General features: G+C 45.9%; 2 protein-coding genes across 2 annotated transcripts in view; both read right to left on the bottom strand.

Moving 5' to 3' along the window:
* The window catches only part of Tbcd (tubulin folding cofactor D), a 149072-nt gene extending 144004 nt beyond the window's left edge, over nt 1–5068 (bottom strand). Inside the window, exons 1-2 of the mRNA XM_040750229.1 lie at nt 4815–5068; nt 3361–3411 (exon numbers count right to left, since the gene is read on the bottom strand). Of these exons, the coding sequence (XP_040606163.1) occupies nt 3361–3411; nt 4815–5025 (262 nt within the window). The 5' untranslated portion in view covers nt 5026–5068. The remainder of the gene's footprint in view (nt 1–3360; nt 3412–4814) is intronic.
* Nucleotides 5069–6461: 1393 nt separating this feature from the next.
* On the bottom strand, nt 6462–19482 carry Fn3k (fructosamine 3 kinase). Its single transcript, XM_040750233.1, has 6 exons — nt 19191–19482; nt 16567–16718; nt 14688–14779; nt 13813–13895; nt 8311–8433; nt 6462–7261 (listed from the first exon to the last, which is right to left on the bottom strand). The coding sequence occupies exons 1-6, from the start codon at nt 19329–19331 to the stop codon at nt 6923–6925; spliced, it is 930 nt and encodes a 309-aa protein (XP_040606167.1). The 5' UTR covers nt 19332–19482; the 3' UTR covers nt 6462–6922.
* Nucleotides 19483–20278: the final 796 nt, after the last annotated feature.

Below are 20278 nucleotides of genomic sequence, written 5' to 3'. Positions count from 1 at the left end.
ATTTTAAAGGATAAATACACAAAAATTATAGTGTTCCTCACTTTCTATTTCTTTTTGTTGTTGTTTCATGCTCTGTGGGGCTTTTTTGGTTTTGGTTTTGGTTTTTTTGGTTGTTTGGTTAGAGTTTGTTTGTTGGTTGGTTTTTTGAAGATATGATCTCGCCACATAGTGTTGGCTAACCTGAAATTCCCTATGTAGATCACACTGTCTTTGAACTCAGAGATCTGCCTTCCTCTGCCTCTGCTTGTACTAAAGGGGTGCACTATCATGCCCAGTCCCATTTTTTACTTCTTTAAAAAAACATTTGAGTGTCATCTTGAGAGATGGCAGTAAGAGCACCTACTGCTCTTTCAGAGACTAGAATTTGGTTCCCCCGCAACTCCAGCTCCAGGCTTTCAAGCCTCCACAGGTACCTGCACATATTCACATACAGACACATAATTAAAAATAAAATCTTAAAAAAAAAAGAGGGCCTGAAGAGATGACTCAGCAGTTAAGAGCACTACCTGCTGCTCTTCTGAAAGATCAGGGTTTGATCCCCAGCATCAACATGGTGGCTCACCCCATCTGTAACTCCAGCAGCAAGGGCTCCTATGCTTTCTTCATACCTACATTGAATAGCTAACAACTGTCTGCAATTGCAAGAACTGACACACGCACATGTACGTAGAAATAAAAATTATATTAAAAAATTATATATCACAAGGGGGAAGGACTGCTAGATTCTGGGCCTACTACCAAAGATCAAACAGAAAGGAAGAGACTGAGCTTGGTTGCAGAAGCCTACAATCTTAGCACCAGGCTAAGCCAGGAAGATCAGAAGTTCAAAGTTGGTCTAAGTCATACAATGAAACCCTGTCTCAGAAACAAAAGACAAAAAAAAAAAAAAGAAAGAAAGAAAGGAAGGAAGGAAGGAAGGAAGGAAGGAAGGAAGGAAGGAAAGAGACTGATTCCAACTCAATTAACCCTTATTGGATAACACACCACACATAACATCAAAAGGCAAAAATGGAGTCACAAAATGTGCCCTGCACAGGAAAAAATCAAAACAAGCAAGCATCATCATCTTCATCAAAAAGGGACCTATTTCTATTTCCCAGAAGACAATGTACAATCAAAGCACATTAAGCACCACCAGCAGTGGTGAATTAAAACCCCAGCACTTGGGAGGCAGAGGCAGGTGGATCTCTGTGGGTTCCAGGCCAGCCAGAGCTACATAGAGAAACCCTGTCTCTAGATAAATTAGACAGACAGACAGACAGACAGACAGACAGACAGACAGATAGATAATAGATAGACAGATTAGATACATAGATAGATGAGTAGATATAGATGACAGATACATACATACATACATACAGAGATGATAGATACATAGATATACAAGTTAGATAGATAAATGATAAAATAAAACACTGATGGCACACAATAAGCATCACTCTGGGATCCACAGCATAGAGGGTCTGGCAATAAGGGCAGAGTTACAGGTCCAAAGCTGTCACCAGAAGAGGTCTAACAGTTCCTTTCACGTCATGGACAGTGCCTACATCTGTTCCATGGGGACAACTAGGAATCCAAAGGCATCAGATGAGGACCAGAACACCCACTATTCTGCCACTCTCAGCATAGCCAGTCCTTCAGCCTGACATCAACCACTTGCCTGCAACTGGTCCCTTCAAAGACCCATCTTCAAGAGGCTCAGAAGAGGAGGTATTTAAATCCTGCCTGCAGTCTCATCAACTGTGTGGCATGGAACAAGCTAATTAACCCCTCAGACCTGTGTTTCAATTTCCCCATTTGTATAATACAGTGTAGCTTAGGATAACTGACCTTCCACGGGGACTGTGTGACTAAATCAGTTGGATCACACACATTCTTGCACACATGGAAAAAAATAGAACAAGACCAAAAAAAAAAAAAAATTAGCAAGAGTGCTAGAAACCAGGCAGGGTTATATAGCAAGACCCTACCTCAAAAAAGAAAAACCAAGCCAGAAGTAGTGGTTCACATCTGTAATCCTAGTACTTGAGAGGTTGAGGCTGCAAAACTGCCATGAATTTAAGGCCAGCCAGAGCTACACTGCAAGACTCTGTTTCAAAACAGAAGAAAAGATCCAAACAAAAAAGTAATTAATATGAAATGGGTTCAAATATAATGAAAGCGATGAAAAGCAAATAAAAATTCCTTCCTAGGGGTAGATGTAAGCAATATCTACCCCTCCTGTAAGATCCCAAGAACAAAGATGAATCTAGGAAACCCATAAGTATATAATGGGCTTTTTTACAGAACATGGATGAGGGTGCCAGCCAAAAAAAGTCTTTACCCAGCAGGGATGATAACTTTCCCATAGCCACATAGATGGGAGTCTCCCTCCTCTAGTCTTACCTGACCTATATACTCTAGGGTCTAGAGTACATATGTATAGAGAACAGTATATAATATCTAGAGAATAATATATATACATTATACATACTTATATGTGTGTGTGTGTGTGTGTGTGTGTGTGTGTGGTTCTCAACCTTCCTAATACAGCAACCCTTTAATACAGTTCCTTATGTTGTGGTGACCCCCCAACCATAAAATTAATTCACTGTTACTTCATAACCGTAATTTTACTGTTAAGAATCACAATATAATTATCTGATATTCAGAGTATCTGATATATGACTCCTATGAGGGTCAAGACACACAGGTTCATAACCTAGAGTCTAGGCCCTCCCTAAGGCCACCTGCAATTAGGATAACATTGGATACAACAGGTGGCATAGAGCCAGCGTACTCAAATAAGGGTCTACTGACCCTTTCTGCCTCCATATGAGAGGGTGTAGCCCAGTTGGGATAATCTTCTGCAAGTATACACAGCTGAACTCCACAGATGATGGCTGTTTAGCTCAGAGGATAACCCTGTGCAACAATCTCCTTATACTAAACACATGAGACCAAGCCTCATTGTTTCTATCTGTAAAATGGAGATGACAGATGACATCATCAACTACTGTGTAGGTAAAATGGGACCTTTGTAAAACACATGATCCTACATGACAGTTACCAGGAAGATAACAGCTGTTCATATAACAAACTAAAGCACACATAAGGAGAAAAGACGTATTCTTTAGATAGCAACAATCAGAAAGTAGCTTAGACACATCTGCACACAATCTAGACTGGTAACGGAACTTCCAGCTATTCATTATCACAGATCCATAAAGCCAAATGGCAGACAAAAAGAAAAAAAGACAGTTCTAGGGACACTTCATCTGACACCTTCTGTTGGTAGCCCACAGGGGTGCCAGCAGGACATACAAGGCCTTCATGGTGGTCTGATATTGAACCGTCAAAATCACCAGCTTCTATGCTTACCAAGGTGTGGGTCCAGCAGGTGAGGCTGCTCCTGGTATTTGTCCATAATTACTAAAAGGAAAGTGACATGAACATCAAACCAGATGCCCTTACAAACTTGCCCTATTGGCTCAGCAACTCACGAGACAGCCTCCCTCTTCCCAGCCTTTGTAACTTCCAGAGATACACCTGACCTCTTCATGCTGACAGATGCTGCCAGACACCTGTCAGGTTCCTGGGGACCAGGGTGACCACACCTTTCTCTTGGATCCTCTTCTCACACATCTTCTGATGCCCTAACTGGTTTTCTTCCTCCACCCCTTTCTTCACGCTCCACAACCCCACTTCCCCTTGTCAGACAGACACCCTTCCACATCTTCAATACTCTGTAGACCGGGCTGGCCTCGAACTCACAGAGATCCACCTGCCTGTGCCTCCCAAGTGCACCTCTGCTAAGCATGGTGCCCTCCCATCCCACCAATCTTCAAACCAGTGATTTCACAACCTCCCTAATCCTGGCCACCTGCTTTCCATCCCTACCAGCAACTTACTCTGCTTCTCCTCAGTCCAGTGATTTCTCTGCCTCTGCAATTCTCACCTACCCCTCCACTATGCCCACCACCCTGCCTTTCCCTAAAACTAGAGCCCCCGTCACTCCGAACCAAGGAAGGCCTTGTGGAGAGAATTTCCTTAGCTAAGGAATCCACAAAGATGACTCGGCTCAAGCACAAAACTTTAAGTATCAAAGGGTTCATTTGGACACTGCCCTAGATTGCTTTCCGTTCCTATGATAAAACTGACCAAAATCAACTTGAGGACGAAAGGGTTAACTTGGCTTACACAGCCAGTAACTGAGGGAAGTTAAGGAATGAATTTAAGCAGAAGCAGCAGGAACTGTAGGATTGTTGCTCTCTGACTTGATCCCAGGCTCAAGTTCAGCTATCTTTCTTATCCACCCCAGACTCGGCCCGGCCCGGGGATGGTACAAGCCCACATTGGGCTGGGTCCTCCTTCATCTGCATAGACATGCCTACCAGCCAATGTGTTGGTGGCAATAACGTGATTTCTCGCGAGGTAGTCTAGGTTTGTGTTAAGTTGACAAAAGCTATGACAGACAGTATTCATTATAAACGACTGTAAAGGCCTACCTAAACGTGGAGAATTTAGATCCACCAGAGAAACCTAATGGCACTGTCCACCCTCCTGCCCTGCCTGCAGCCGAGACACTAGTTAAACTTGGCGCTTAACCCTAACCCTAACCCATAGGAGCACACGCCCCAAGCCAGACCGCCCCTCTTGGCTTGCCACTTTTGCTCTCGGCAATTCTGCTCATTTCCTCCCTCCTCACAGAGAAGCCCCAGGTGTGCTCTGCTAGTTCCTGAACACCCCAGGGCAGGCAGGAGGTACGGCTCCCCAGATCCCTTCCTCCCAGCAGCAATGACTGCAGGATAGCAACTAGGGGGCCCTGCCCGCACCGCGGAATCGCTCCTCCGCCATCTCCCGGGCCGCGCGCTCGCCATGCACCGCAGGCAAGCTGCCGAGCAGCGCGCGGGTCTCCGCACTCTCGCTGAAGGCTTCCAGGGCGGCGCCGCTGGAAATCACATCATCCTCCATCTCCTCCTCGGCGGCGCTCACAGCCGGCTCATTGCTCGGGACCATCCCGGCAGCAGCTTCGGTCAGAACCATACCGGTAAGTGGGAGAGAAAGGAGGAGCCCCTGAGAGCTGCCAGCTCCGCCCCGAGACCTTCGACCCCCACTACAGGGCGCGCCAGCCGACAAAACAGCTCGCGCGAAGTCGGCTCAGTGCGCAAACTGTGTGCGCGAGTGCTGGGCGGCACCAGGAAAACGAAGCCACCAGTGTTCTCCAGCCTCAACCGGGAGTGGGTGAAGCCCGGCAGGGATGGGGACCATAGAGAGTGTGGCCTGAGGAATTGGCAGGTATGAGCCTTTCGCGAAGTTGGGCGAGGAATGGTTTTGGATGATTGGAGGCGAGGCAGGGGATGGAACTTCTGGACAAGGAGGTTTAGGAAAGGGCTGAATTTAAGATTGGGACACAACCGGGGAGTTTTGAGCTAGTGTAGACAATGCAAAAATACTAAGTAGAAAGGACTGGAGGTGGGGGGCGGTGTCTAAACGCAGGAGGTGAGAATGTGGTGAGCGCCTGCACGGTGGCGGTATGCTGTAAGCGTGTAGGAGGCAATGGGGGTTTGGGACAGGGGTGGTGTTCCAGGATAGAGGCTTTTGAGATGACGTCTTAAACATCAGAACCATGCTGGCCACCCACGGCAGCCCTGACAAGAGATGTTAGCTGCACACTGCTGGTCCTGCGCTCACCAACATAACACACCTCACTGGAAAGTGGGGTGCTGGAGCGATGAGATAGCTTAGTGGGTAAAGTCTCCTGCACTAAGTCTCAGGACTTGAGTGTGTAAACAGAGCCCCAAACTTTCATAGCAAAATACATACCCCCACATCCCACACACACACACACACACACACACACACACACACACACACACCTTAGCACAACTGATTCCATGATGGAAGTACCATTCAGGCTATAAAACTCAGCGTGTAGACAGCACCCACCAGCCGAACTGAAAACAAATACCTAATCCATCAAAATCCACAGTTCCAGGAAAGTCTCGAAATGTACTAATGTTGCTCTTGGGCTTCTTTAGCTCCACTTCTGACTAACTGTCCTTGTTAACTGAAATATCTCAAACCAGGATATGTTTTTTGTGCTTAAAATCTTACCCTGAGAAAGACCCAATGCTATGCTGGGATTCCAGACACCCACTATAGTCGCTGGCTAGCTAACAAAGACTTTCTATTGGCTTAAATCCATATCAGAGCAGTCTTCTCAGATATGTTGTGGATAACCAACAAGTTTGGTACCCACATAGTGGAAGAAGAAAACCACAAGGTGTATATAACCTATACACACACATTTGAACATACATACACACAAAATAATGTCTAATAAAATAGAAAACAGGGAGGTGCTGGAGAGGGTCTGGTGACGATTGCAACTGAATGACCAGAGCCATGTGTTGTCATTTTATAAACACCACGAAGAGAAGTCACCCCATACAACAGGACTCACATAGGAGGTTTATTGGAAGAGGCAAGAAAGGGGGCAGAGAGGAGGACAGAGTGGTGGGGAGGGAGGGAGGGAGGGATGGAAAGAAGGAGGGAGGGAAAAAGGGAGGGAGGCAGGGAAAGAGGTTGGGAGATGGGCGGGACTCTTTCAAAAGGAACTTATAGTGAATGTGCACAGGTGGTGCTCTTAGTGGCTGCACCTGAGGGCATATCCTGTCAGAACCCCAAGGACAGGCCAGTACACATGCCTGAATACTAACACCCTGGGAGGGTGGTCCTTCTTCCCCTTCCCAGCTGTGGTACTTGAGGCTGCAGCTGCTGAGGTGGGAACTTGCCATGAACAGTGATGCTGCGGTGTTAGTATCAGCCTGAGCTAGCAGTGCCACAGCCTCACAGCCTCTTGATGAACTTGTTGGAGGACAACCCAAAATCAGTCCAGTTAGGGGCCCATTGTGACCTTTTGTTAGATCCCAGCCCTCTGCTACCTGAGCAGCTTCCTCATCATTCCCAGGGATGGGCTTCTATACTCCCTTCCAAAGTGGTTCCAATGGTTTAGGTAGTTAAAGAGCTGGTACAGCATTAGGCGCTTGTCAAACCCAGGAGCCTTCGGGATCTTCCGGTGGTAGGCAGTGAAGAAGGATCTGGGGAACCCCCCAAACATCAGTGCAATTGCCAGTTCAAATTCAGAATGGCCATAGAAGGAAGCTGGATCATAAATAATGGGTCCCTGGTCATCCTCAGCCACATTTCCAGACCAGAGGTCCCCATGGAGCAGAGCAGGGACAATCTCTATACCAGAAAACAGATCCGGGATCTTCACCTAGAAGAGAAATTAGTGCAAATATGGGACTCAAAGATCCTTTAATTCCAGCACTCAGGAGGCAGAGGCAGGTGGATCTCTGTGAGTTCAAAGCCAGTCTGGTCTACAGAGCGAGTTCCAGGACAGCTGGGACTACACAAAGAAAGTCTATCTTGAAAAATAAAACAAAACAAAAATAAAGACCCATGGACTCATTATCCAGAGCTTGGAAATAGTGTAGAGAGCCATGGATTCATCCAGAGTCCAACCAAGTAACCTGTCAGGTTCAATGAAAAGGCTCACGTGATTCCAGAATGCAACTTTGCCTAGCTTTCTGGGCACTGCCAAGTGAGTCCAAAAGCTTTACAGAAAAAAATCTCAGAGGTTAGTTCTATGCTGTAGAATATATGAACTAGTTTTGTGCCTACCCTCTGAACTGTGTTTTTATTTTATTGGATATATGTACTTGCATCCTTCTGTTAAATAACATTTCTTTGATGCATGTTCACCCTAGACCAGAGGTTCTCAACCTTCCTAATGCTTCAACCATTTAATACAGTTCCTCATATTGTGGTGACTGCCAAACATGAAATTATTTTGTTGCTACTTCATAACAGTAATTTTGCTACTGTTACGAATTGTATATCCCTGGTATGCAAGATATGTGATATGTGACTCCTGTGCAAGGGTCTTTTGAATCCCAGGGGCCACAACCCACAGGTTGAGAACCATTGCCCTAGACTGGTAGATGAATTATATTTCTAATATATTGGAGTTATATTTTGAAACAAGCCATGCAGGAACACACATCTTCACTAAGGGTGGCACATATGGTTCTTTGGCAGAGGAAAACAATGAGGTTAAGAGTGGGCAAATAAAATGAATGAAGTCCGGGAGCCAGGGGTCTAGACGTCCCATCCCTCCACCCACCTACAGGGTAAGAAAGTGGTAGCTACAACTTGACCGCTCTAGCATCAGTGTACCCTACTCCGACTCAGTCCGAAGAGGACCTTACATCCATGTGGTAGGCACGTAAGAGACAGCCTATTTCGAGGGAAGTGTATGCCCACCTGTAGTCTTGACCATAGTTCTTGTGTCTCCCGATCAGCATAGTCCTTTTCAATGAGGTTCAGCTGTGCTTGGAGCCGGTGTTGAGTGAAAAAGGTTGGCCAGTCATCCTGCCATTCATTCACCTGAGCAACAAGAGGCCGGTACTGTGACTACAATATATGCGATTACAGGTACATGACACTGTGCCCAGTATTTTTACAGTAGTGCTAGGGATCTGAAACGAAGCCCTCGTGCCTGTATGACAAGTACTTGATCAATCAAACCATCTCCCCAGCCCCTAAAAAGAGGTATGGGGGGCCAAGAATTGAACCTTGAAGTCACTATGTAGCCAAGTATACCTATGAATGGATAATTCTTCTGCCTCCACCTCCCAAAGTTCTGGGATTACAGGCTTATAGCATAATCTGGCTCAACTTAATAATAATAATAATAACAATAATAATAATTGGCTTTTGCCAGGCATAGTGATGCATACCTGTAACCTCAGCACTCTGGAGGCTCAGGTAGGAGGATCACAGGAAGCTCGAAGCCAGCCTGGTCTACATTGCAACTTCCAAGTCATATAGGATTGTAACGTGAGACCCTGCCTCAAAAAGGCAAAAAGGGAAAGAAGAGAAAGGGTAAGAATACATACAGAATTTGCATGCATGTTACATATGCTTCATTCACATCCAAGTCACTCGTAATAGAAATACAAGACGGAATCTCAGAGTGAACACTTCCTCCTCCAGCTGTGATAGCTTCAACTAAAAGCAACTTCAGAAAATATCCAGTATAGATAAGAGTAGAAAAAAAACTGGGACTCTTATATGAGTTTATGAGAATATAAACTGGTGCAACCTCGTTGGAAGCATGGGGAGTTTCTTTTTATTGTTGTTTTTAATAATTTTAATAAATTTTCTGTATATGTACCTCTGTGAGAGTATGCCACCTGCAAAGGCCAGAAGAGGGCATCAGATCCCCTGAAGCTGAAGCGACAGGTGACTGTGAACCAAACTCAGGTCCTCTGCAAGAGTAGTATGTGCTCTTAGCCAACTCTCAGCACCATGTGGCAGTTAAATAAAACTTAAGTAAGAACCTAACTGTGCAACCCAGGCTTTCCTGTCTTGGGTCTCATGTATTCACCTAAGATAAAGTACTTGTACACAATGACTTGTACACAAAGGTTCATAGCAGCTCTATTTGCAAAAACACGCTAGGGACAACCCAGACGTCGATCAACAGATGAATGGATAAGCAAACAGAGATCATGGTTTATCCATACAGGGGAATCAACTTTTGACACATGTGATTTCATGTATACCAAAATACTTGACATGGACTCATATCAATGTGATTATATGAAGTAAAATATGCCAGATTGGAAAAAAAAGTGAAGGGGGACTGTAAAGAGAAGCTTTTTGCTTGAGAGAAGCCTTCCCGCCAGCCTGGTTCTAGAGCCGCATCAGTCCCAAATAAACACACAGGAGGCTATATTAATTATGAAGCTGTTGGCCTTGTTTGTTTCTTACTGGCTAGCTCTGACTTAAGTATTTACCCCATAATTGTTAATCTAAGTATTTCTCTTACCAGAGAATAGTTCCGGGCTTCCTACCCCATGGCGTTACATCTTGACTCTCTTGTGTTTCTCCTTCCCAGAGTCCTCCTGGACTCCTAGTCCCACCTATCTAGATTCCTATTGGCCCAACAGTGCTTTATTGACATAAGACTTCCCCAACAGGGGACATACTGTATGATTATATAAAACTTCACAAATCACAAGCAAGTCTGCAGTGACAGAAAGTAGCCCTGCAGGGGCCCGGGAGCAGGGATGGGTTACAGGAAGAGGTTGTAAAGGATGTGAGGAAGGGTCGGTCATTTTTACCTGCAGTGAGCAATTTGTGACTGGCTGCCCGAGTTATCAAACTGTACACCTGAAATAGGTGCAATTTGTATCACCTAGGCTTCCATGGAGATAGACACGAGCTAAGGTTATTCCAAGAGTTTCTCTGAAAAGCCCCAACACAGAGCTTTTGGGGTGCATTCTGAACCTGAGAGGCAGCCTAAATAGTCCTAGTCATCCTCTTCCTAGAGTCTTTCTTGGGTGCTTCAGTCATTTAGCCTAGGGTTTACCCCCTAGTGTCAGGTGTACCTCAAGAGATCCTTCCCCACTGCCAGCAAGCTCCCAAGCACTGTGGTCCACCATCACAGCACTCCACCATTCCATATTTACCTGTCAAGGATCCCAGTTCCTGGGGGCTCTCCTCTTGCCAGAAGTTAACAAGGTCACAAAAGGCACAATTTCCTTTTGGGCCAGCATTGGCAAGTTCAGTCTTGTCATTTAGGGCCAATATTCCCAAGGCCACAGAAAGATGTGACCTTCCTACTGAGGTACTAAAGGCAGGTTCCACATGAGCAAAAAAACTGAGAAGGGCAGCTCAGTGTAATGGTTAGAGCCCATCTCTGAGGCCAGACTATATGTCAAATCCTGGTTCATCCATTCATTATCTGCATAGTCTCTGGGAATGTTACTTAGTCTCAGTAGTCATCAGTTTCTTCTTCTCTAAGATGGATCAGTAATATCACCTAATTCTTTACCAATTGTGGCAACTGGTAAGCGGAGTCAGGCAAAATGTTTGGAATGTTCTTAGCAGAGAATAAAACTCATAAATTCCCAGGCCAACTGGACTAGTGGTTACAATGGATTTGACTGCTCTAGGTTCTAAGAAGTACACTTTCAGGGGTTTCCCACCTATAACTGCAACACCTCTCAAGAGCCCACTCAGTCCAGCTAGGGAGTAGGATGCCTAGGAGCTTGGGTCTGGTTGGAGGCACTATATAAAGAACAATATTGTTGTGGGTGGACTTGGACTCAGATGCTCTTCAGGCAAGACCACAGCTAATTTATGATCCCAGAGTCTGAAGGAAACTCAGAGACCCTCTGTCTTTTTGATTGACCAGCTCCATTCTCATCTGCTTTATACACAAGATATACAGACTATTTCATCTCTCAACTCATGAACATTTGAAAAAACACTGCTTCATCCATCAAGTCTTTGAAGACCCAGAACCCCAAGAAGTCCTTAAACTCAACATGTAAATCAAGACAACAGACCATGCTTGTCTATGATAACAGAGGCCATGCTAGGCCCTAGCTCCAGCCAGGTGTATAACACCAGAAAATGGCTGTGATTAGGGAGTCTTTCACAAGCTTCTGTGTACAGTTGTTTTTAGGACCTAGAATTACAGCTGCTTATTGGGTGTAGTCTTGCCGCAAGTCATCCCCGACTAAGACTCACTTCAAACCCATGCCTGGGGGAGCTTAACTATTGTCTACAGTAGCCCAACTAGTTGGAGAAGGCTTCAAGGAAGAGAAAAAAAATTGAAATTGTTGGTCCTTCAAGTAGTAACAGGCTTAAATTGGAATGGCTCTTATTCAAGAGGTGTTCTGTCTTTAATAAAGCAAAATATGGTCTAGTAATGGCTTCTCTGAGGTAGGTGTAGGGCAAGTAGACTGCCCAGGAGATAAGCCTAAGATTCAAGGGGCCACAGTGTTATTTAGCCATAATCATAAAGAATGGAAACTGGAGACACAGCTCAGCTGATACCAGAACATACTGCTCTCCCAAGGAACCAAAGTTGAGTTCACATTGTCCACATCAGATCGTTCAAAACAACTTGTAACTCCAGTTCCAAGCAATCAGACACCATCCTCTGGCCTCCTGTGCATGTGGTCATGCATTCTCTCGCTCACATACCACATGAATAAAAATAAATCTTTTTAAAAATAGATGGAACCAGGCATGATGGCTTACATCTATAATAACAATAGAGAGGCTATGTCAGGAAAATGGCGAGTTCCAGCCCAAAATATGATCCAACTATGGTGATATTTTGTTCATGATCTAACAAATAAAGCTTGCCTGAAGACCAGAGTTCAAAGCTAGCCACACTAGCTATCCATAGAGGCCAGGCAGTAGTGGCACACACCTTTAATCCCAGGACTCAGGAGACAGAGGCAGATGGATCTCTGTTAGTTCAAGGCCGCCCTTAGCTACACAAGATTGAATCTGTCTAAATGAGAAATAGAGCTCACACAAAGGTGATCTCAGCACTTGGGATCCCACACCTTTAATCCCAGCACTAGAGGAATATACGGCAGAAGGAGAAAGGAACATAGGATAGTCTGAGGTGTGTTGGAGACAGTCTGGAGATGCAATCTGAGGACAGGATTGCCCTTTTGATCTGAGCATTAGTAGAGGTGAGAACTCTCTAGTGACTGGCCACTTTGCTTCTCTGATCTTCAGCTTTAACCCCACTATCTATCTCTGGGTTTTTATGATTAATACCAACTAGAATTCGTGCTGCATCCAACCATAAAGCATGACACTCTTGCACATGCTACAGTGAGGTTTAACCTTGAAAACACTGGTAAGTGAAAGAAGCTGGACACAGGTCACATGCTGTATAATGCTACAAACACAAAATGTCTAGAATGGCAAAACCATAGAGTTGTACAGTAGATTTGTGATGGCTGGGGTTAAGGGAAGGCGTTGCTATTGGGTGATGAAAATATTCTGGAATGAGATATGATAATGAATCTATAGACATATCACCTGAAAACAGTTGACCTCATCTGATCTCAGAGGCTAAGCAATAGGGCCTGGTCAGAACTCAGATACAATATAGCAGTGGTAATTTCATTAACACTGTGATTGTACTAAAAACCATTGGATGATGCACTTTAAAATGGAGAGATTTAGCTGGACATAGTGGAGGCAGGTAGATCTCTGTGAATTTGAGGCCAGCCTGGTCTTCAGAGCAAGTTCCAGTACAGCCAGGGCTGTTATACAGAGAAATCCTGTCTTGAAAAGCCAAACAAGCCAGGCGTTGGTGGTTGATGCCTTTAATCCCAGAACTCAGGAGGCAGAGGAAGGCGGATCTCTGTGAGTTTGAGGCCAACCTGGTCTACAGAACGAGTTCCAGGACAGCCTCCAAAACAATACAGAGAAACACTGTCTTGAAAAAAAAAGAAAGAAAGAAAAGAAAAGACAAACAAAAAGTAGAGTTTTGTGTTGCATGAATTACCTCTCAATTGTATTTCAATAAATACAATAATTTTTAACAGCCCTGGAAAAGGACCTGAATGATAAGGACTTCATCTTTAGCCTTGTCCAGTCTACCCTCTTCAGACTCTTAAACTAGTCAAGTACCCTCCTACAAATGTCATTTGCATCACTGTTGCCCAAACCTGGAATGCCGATCAGCCGACTGCAGTATCTACTACCTCCAAGCTTGGCTCAGGTAGCCTGCCCATCTGCTTTCCATCATAGGTGTCACCGCCTGCACTCTGCCTTCAGAAATAATGGTTGAGTGCTGTATTCTGGTGTCAGGAGAACCGGCACTGTTGCACACAAGGGGCCAGTGGCCAGCACTGGCACTTTAGGGAAGGTTATCAGCCAAGCACTGGAGCCTCAGGAATGATCATCACCAAGTAGGGATGCCCTCACTCAGATACTCACCTGCGGGATGAAGCCACAGCATGTCACTGTGTTGAAGCCGAACTTGGTCACACCCTGGGGCTCAGCACCCTCAGCCCCACAGCCTGTCAACAGAAATCTTGGTCTCATTAAGCTACTCATTTGTCATGGGAACCAGAAACTCAGGAGAATGCCCTGCAGGCCTGGCCGCATCCACACAAATGGTTCAAACACTGGTAATCTGAGGGCTCACTAGGTGGAAGTGACTAGCCAGCACATAGATTAGCCTGGACTTTTCTACCTTAGACCAATGGACAGACTGTGGGACTGGTTAGTCAGAGGTCAAATCTACTCATTCACCAGCTCCATTAAAATTACTTAATCATCTCATTTTCACAATGTACTTGGGGCTGGAGAGGTGACCCCAAAGTTAAGAGCACTTGCTGCTCTTCCCAGCACCCAGGTTAAACAATGTACAACTACCCGCAATTCTACCTCCAGGGAATCAGATGTCTAGCCCCAGCAAGTACCTATATATATGTCTCTCTCTCTCTCTCTCTCTCTCTCTCTCTCTCTCTCTCTCTCTCTCTCTCTCTCTCTCTCTACACACACACACACACACACACACACACACACACACACACACACACACACACTCGGGAGGCAGAGGCAGGCAGATCTCTGTGAGTTCGAGGCCAGGCTGGACCGACAGCCTCGAAAACAATACAGAGAAACCCTGTCTCGAAAAACCAAAAAAAAAATTGTTTGATGAACTGTAAAGGGAGATGCTATACCACTCAACCCATTACTGAAATGCTACCCAGAAGCTCCATGAATACTCATCTAAAGTAGCTGATGGACTAGGCCCAAGTTTTGTTTTTTGGTTTTTTGTTTGTTTTTTAATGAACTGAACTTACCCACTGTGTTCTCCCTGGCCTTGGACTTCTCCCTGAGCTTCTGATTGTAAAGGTGCAAATCTGCCATCTGGTCCCCAAGCTTTGATGCCTGACTAAAGAAAGAAGAAAGGGTAGCAGTTAATGTGGCAAATGCTACGCAGTATGCTCTGCTTTGAGAAATGTTAACCCAGTGTAAATTAAAAAAAATAAGTAACAGCCCTTATGGTAATTTCTGTAGCATCTCAGCAGACACTGGCCTGGTCATCGGGCACAAAGCCTCAATCAGTAAGTAAAAAACATTCAGCTCTAAATTTAAATTTTTAGAAATGCAAACTAAATATAGAGAAACCCTGGGACCACAGTCACATGCTGAGATATGAGCTGTGGCAACACCCTGTTGATAAAATGTTGATGCCTTCTTTACCAGAGTTTGTTTCATACAATGAACATGCATGACTGTAATGGAGAAAAAAAATTAAGATGCCAGATAATTGATGAGCCTCTCTCAGTCCAAACTGGATTAACATACTATATAGCACAAAGCAAGGGACTTTTTCGGATACACTTATTTTATGCAGCCTCACTGAAGCTAAACTAACCGGAGGGGGGGAAAAAAACAAAAAACAGCAATTATCTCTGTCTTGATTAAGAATGGATTGAGGATGGGGGGGGTTGAGGGACCGCTCAGCAGTTAAGAGCACCTTCTGCTCTTCCAGAGGAACCGGGTTCAATTCCCAGCACCCACATGATGGCTCATACCTCCTGTAACTTCAGGTTGAGGGGATTCAAACCCCTTTTCTGACTTCTGAGAACAGTATACAAATGTGATGCACAGACATACACGCAGGCAAAACACATAAAATAAGGTTTTTTTTTTAATTTAATAGAGAAAGACAAGTTGGCTTTGTTACTCTTATAAAAGTTGATGAATTAATACAAGCTTTGCTTTCAAGATCTCAGGTCCAAATAGAGAAAACCAAATAAATAAAGGATGGACTTCGGGAAGAAGAGGTGGCTGAAGAGGTGCCTCATCAGTTCAGAGCACTAAGTATCAGACTCAGGTTCCTAGTATCTGCATGGCAGCTCAGAAACATCTTTAGTTCCGAGTCCAGGAAATCCAACACCCTTGTCTAGCCTCTGTAGTCGTCAGAAATGTACTTAGTGCACATACATGTAGACAAACATATACATATGTATATATGTTAAAAATCAATCTTTTAAAATGGACTCTTGACAGCTGGGTGTTGGTGGCACACGCCTTTAATCCCAGCACTCGGGAGGCAGAGGCAGGTGGATCTCTGTGAGTTCGAGGCCAGCCTGGTCTACAGAATGAGTTCCAGGACAGCCTCCAAAACAATACAGAGAAACCCTGCCTTGAAAAACAAAAAAAAAAAGGACTCTGACAGCCAGCCAGGCATGGTGAACATGCCTTTAACCCTAGCCCTTGGAAGGCAGAGGAGCCAGCCTGGTTTACATAGTGAGTTCCAAGGCCAGTCAGGGATACATAGTGACACCTTAAAAAAAAAAAAAGACTCTGGCAACTAGACTGAGTTATGTAAGTTCAGCAGTGTTCTTTCTAGTGTTCCCTATTGTTCTTTCTCTCTCTTTCTCTCAGTCACTTTCTGTCTCAGCTGAGACTGGTCCCTAGTGTCCCCCTCCCATTTCTCTCTCTCTCCCCCTGTTTCGTCCGTCTTCTCTATTTCTGCTTCTCTGTATCTTGTGTCTGTTTCTGTCTGTCCCTGCCTCTTTCTGAGTACATGTGTCTCTTCCCTCCCCCCTCTTTCTGTACCTGTCTCTCTGTGTTTACATCAGTCTCTCCCTATTTTTTCCTCTTCCCATCTTGTGTGCCTTCGTGTGTGAAAATGGCCCTCCCTCTCCCCATACACACAAGAGTACTCACCTGCTCAGGCTTTTCATCTTCAAATACTCCATCACAAAGGCAGCCCCGCCCCCTGGCAGGTCAATCACCTTCATGGGTTTAGGTACCCGCACCAAGCCAGTGCTGCCGAGGGCCTCCAGGCTTGCCATCTCTCCCTCAAACATCTGCCGGGCCTGCATCCAAATGCCAAGAACCCTGTCAGCTCTGCAAACCTGGATTGGAACGGGGCCTTGCTAACCAAACCAAGGGACTCATGGCCCTTGACACAGGCCACAAGACCTAGTACCTTCAATTACTGAAAAACAACCTCACATCCACCCCTCAAGGCCAGGGTGGAAAAGAGACCCCTTCAGGTAAGAAGGAGCCTAAAGGATAAGCCTGAGGCCAGAATTCAAGGGGTCTATGGGAGGATCCATACAGCACTGTGAGGCCTTGCTGTGGAAGGTGCACTGGCCACAGGGGAATGCCAAGGGTCGATAGGCGAAATGGTCCAGTGTGAGTCAGCAAAAAGTCTGAGCCTAGGCCTGAGTCCTCTGTGGAGTTGCTTTCTTTCCTGCCTCTGAGTAAGGACAGGCAGTCTTGGGATTGGTAGAAATTACCTGGGCTCATATTTGGGTCAGAGAAGGCAGAGTGGGGAGGTCAGTAGGGCCTGACTCAGTTCTAGCAAGGGACTAGACTCATAGACCCTGCTTGCCCACCAAGGCCTTTTCTGGCACCCAGAGGCTTTCTGTTTCCTAAACTATTTCTACAAATACTCCATTTATTTTTAGGCAACTTTCTTATTGTCCACTATACCTTGGTGAAAACATGCATTTTGTTTATTTACTTACTTATTTGTGCTGGGGACTGGGCCTCAGAGATTGTGCATACGAGAAAAATGTTCTGCTACTGAATGGAATCCACAGCTAACCTCCTACCCCAGTGCATTTATTCATGGGGTTTGTGAATTCTTCTATAAATAGAATCATAGGGGGGTTGTTTGTTTGTTTCGTTTGGTTTTTTTGAGACAGAGTTTCTCTGTGTAGTCTTGGCTGTCCTGGAACTCACTCTGAAGACCTGGCTGACCTCGAACTCACAGAGATCTGCCTGCCTCAGTCTCCCGAGTGCTGGGATTAAAGGCATGCACCACCACCCAACTAGAATCATAGGTTTTTGTTTTTGTTTTTTTTTAATTAAAAGTAGATGACTCGCTGGACAGTGGTGGTGCACACCTTTAATCCCAGCACTGGGGAGGCAGAGGCAGGCAGATCTCTGTGAGTTTGAGGCCAGCCTGGTCTACAGAGTGAGTTCCAGGACAGCCTTCAAAACAATACAAAGAAACCCGCCTCCCCCCAAAAAGTAGATGACTCTGTGGGTAAAAGCATTTATCACACAAGCCTGATGACCAAACTTTCATCCCCAGAGTCCACATAAAAAGCCAGATGTGGTCATGTGCATCTGTAATCCAAGCCTTCCCATTACATGATGGAATGTAGAGACAGGATAGTCACCTAGAATCTTTGAGACCACCTAGCCTGGAACATTCTGTGTGGGGGCAGAAACAAGAGAAGCCTTGCCACAAAACAAGGCAGAAAGAGAAAACCAACTCCCAAAAAGTTGTCCACTGACTTCTATATATGTCATCGTATGTGCAAGCCAGAGGTCTCACAAACAGACATATACATGCATATACGCAAAACAATTGAATATTTTTTAATAAAAAAAACTTGAAGCCAAAACACTTATTATCACACATGAAAATAATTTATCCCCTTTAATTCAAATTTCCAAGGGGAAAGTCAGACAGGTATCCTCAAATTGCCAGCCTGCCCTTGGGATCAAGAGGCATGTGTTGAGAGTACCCTGGATAGGAGGGCATCTGCAAACCCCAGCCATGCTTCCAGGGTAAGCCTCCAAATGATGCCAACACTACAGAGAATGCAGAATAATCCCACTCCTGACACCATCTCTAATGAGAAGGGATGCTCTGGAATTCTCTCTTCCCCCACAGTCAGCATACCTACTAGAACCACGGTCCACAACTACTCCCCACAGAGCATAGGACCTCTGGAAACCCCCAGAGCAGGGGAGGGGGAGAGCACGAGTCTGTGCCATCAGCAACTTTCTCTCAGGGCCTTTAGCTAACACTCTCCATCTGTCTTAGAGTTTCCCATGCATTCTTTCGTTGTTGCTAGTTTTGTCTTGTTTTTGTTTTGAGTCAGGGTCTCCTCATGTAGCCCAGGCTGGCTTGAAACTCACCATCCTCAGCCTCCTAAGTCCTATGCTTATAAATGGGTGACACTATTCCTGGCTCCATATGTTCTTAAACAGGAATATCTAAAGGGTCCTAGTAACATCACAGCTCGTGAGGAAGATAGTGCTACCCTGGTCCTGGGAATCCTGTCTTTCCCCATGTTATTGGGAGAATGCAGGACCAGACACGGGCAGATGCAGCTTACAACTAAGACTCATCTCCTCCACGGTCAGTAACTACAGAAATTTAAAGCCTGTGCGTGGAGGCAAAAGCAAGAAAGTGATTATGCAGTAAAGACAAATCCTCCGGTCCGAAGAGGAAGCCTGCCTGCAGGTGCTGATCCCTCGGACAGGGTAGGGTCTTGTTCCCCCACCACTTCCCGGACTTCATCCTTGCACACCCCTCAGCGCACCTGCGTCCTGCGGTTGACCTTGACAAACACCGGGCCAGTGTCAGTGTCATAGGCACGGCCTTCGCTGATGCAGCCAGCCCCGGAGCTCCCAAAGGCCCGCAGTGTCTTGGTGCGCAGCTCGGCGCGCAACAGCTGCTCCATGAAGACTAGGGGACCAGAATGCCGGGAGATGACACAGAGGAGGGGACCTGGATACCAGAAGGAAACCTGCAGTTGGCGGGGGAGGGAGGGAGACGCTGCCGGGCTGCCACAACAAGGTTTGGACCCCGTGACGTGCGGCCTACTGGCTCCTAGCGGCCACTTGGGTGCGCACTGTCCCTAGCGCACCAGGGCTGGGGAGGGACGGGGAAGAAGAGGGAATTGGATCAGACAGCTATTTCTCTCTCCAAGACAATCTCTACCCGGGTAGCAGGGATGCAAAGGCTCTCGAAGCTTTCCTACAAGGCTCATTCCGGAATTTCTATTCCAGCTTGACTCACCCTAGAGGAGTAGGAGCCCAGACCTGGTTCTGAGTGTTCTGTAAAGCCTGGGACATAGAAAGGAAGTGTCCTTGTGTCCTCACAGCCTGCATGTGATATCTCAGCACATCTGCACCCATCTGTGGTCCACCCTAAGCCCTGTGCTCACTGCACAACTGGGCGGATCAGGAGTGCCCACAGGAAGATTTGGGCCAGGGCTTCTTTATCCTTGCAACACAAGACACACCCTAAAGACTCAGTTATCCTGTGGAAAGGTTATATGCTTAGCTCGACTCTCACGGTCCAGATTAGGGTGGTGTCCTAGCCAGGCAGGGTGCCCTAGCTAGGCCCTAGTGGCAACTTTAATGCCACAGGACTGGGTGATAAAAGCTGCTCTGGGGGTTGTGATAGCAGCAGCCTACCCCACCCAGGGTAGGTGGGAGACTCTGGATAGCCATGATAGGAAAGGAGTTTCAAGACATAAATGCTCATGTGTACATGGGCACACACATATGTATACAAGAACACATTCACAGACTGGTATAAGGGACAGCCTGTGCTGAGATAACCACCAAGTATTTTAGGAGAGGTTGCCTCCAATCCCAGCCCCCACCATGAACTGCTGGTGCC

The sequence above is a fragment of the Mesocricetus auratus genome, unplaced genomic scaffold (assembly GCF_017639785.1).
Source record: "Mesocricetus auratus isolate SY011 unplaced genomic scaffold, BCM_Maur_2.0 Super-Scaffold_100007, whole genome shotgun sequence".
In the NCBI taxonomy this organism is placed as follows: Eukaryota; Metazoa; Chordata; class Mammalia; order Rodentia; family Cricetidae; genus Mesocricetus; species Mesocricetus auratus.
The sequence above is the reverse complement of the archived record's forward strand: the minus strand, read 5'-3'. Positions and strand labels throughout refer to the sequence as shown.

Bases quoted from the DNA above. Each gene is read 5' to 3' on its own strand.
- Fn3k (XM_040750233.1), bottom strand. From the start codon at position 19,331: ATGGAGCAGCTGTTGCGCGCCGAGCTGCGCACCAAGACACTGCGGGCC. The intron at 16,719-19,190 runs GTGCGCTGAGGG...ATTTGGATGCAG, and splicing joins AGGTCAACCGCAGGACGCAG to GCCCGGCAGATGTTTGAGGG. The intron at 8,434-13,812 runs GTGAGTATCTGA...CTTGTTGCTCAG, and splicing joins GCTGTGGCTTCATCCCGCAG to GTGAATGAATGGCAGGATGA.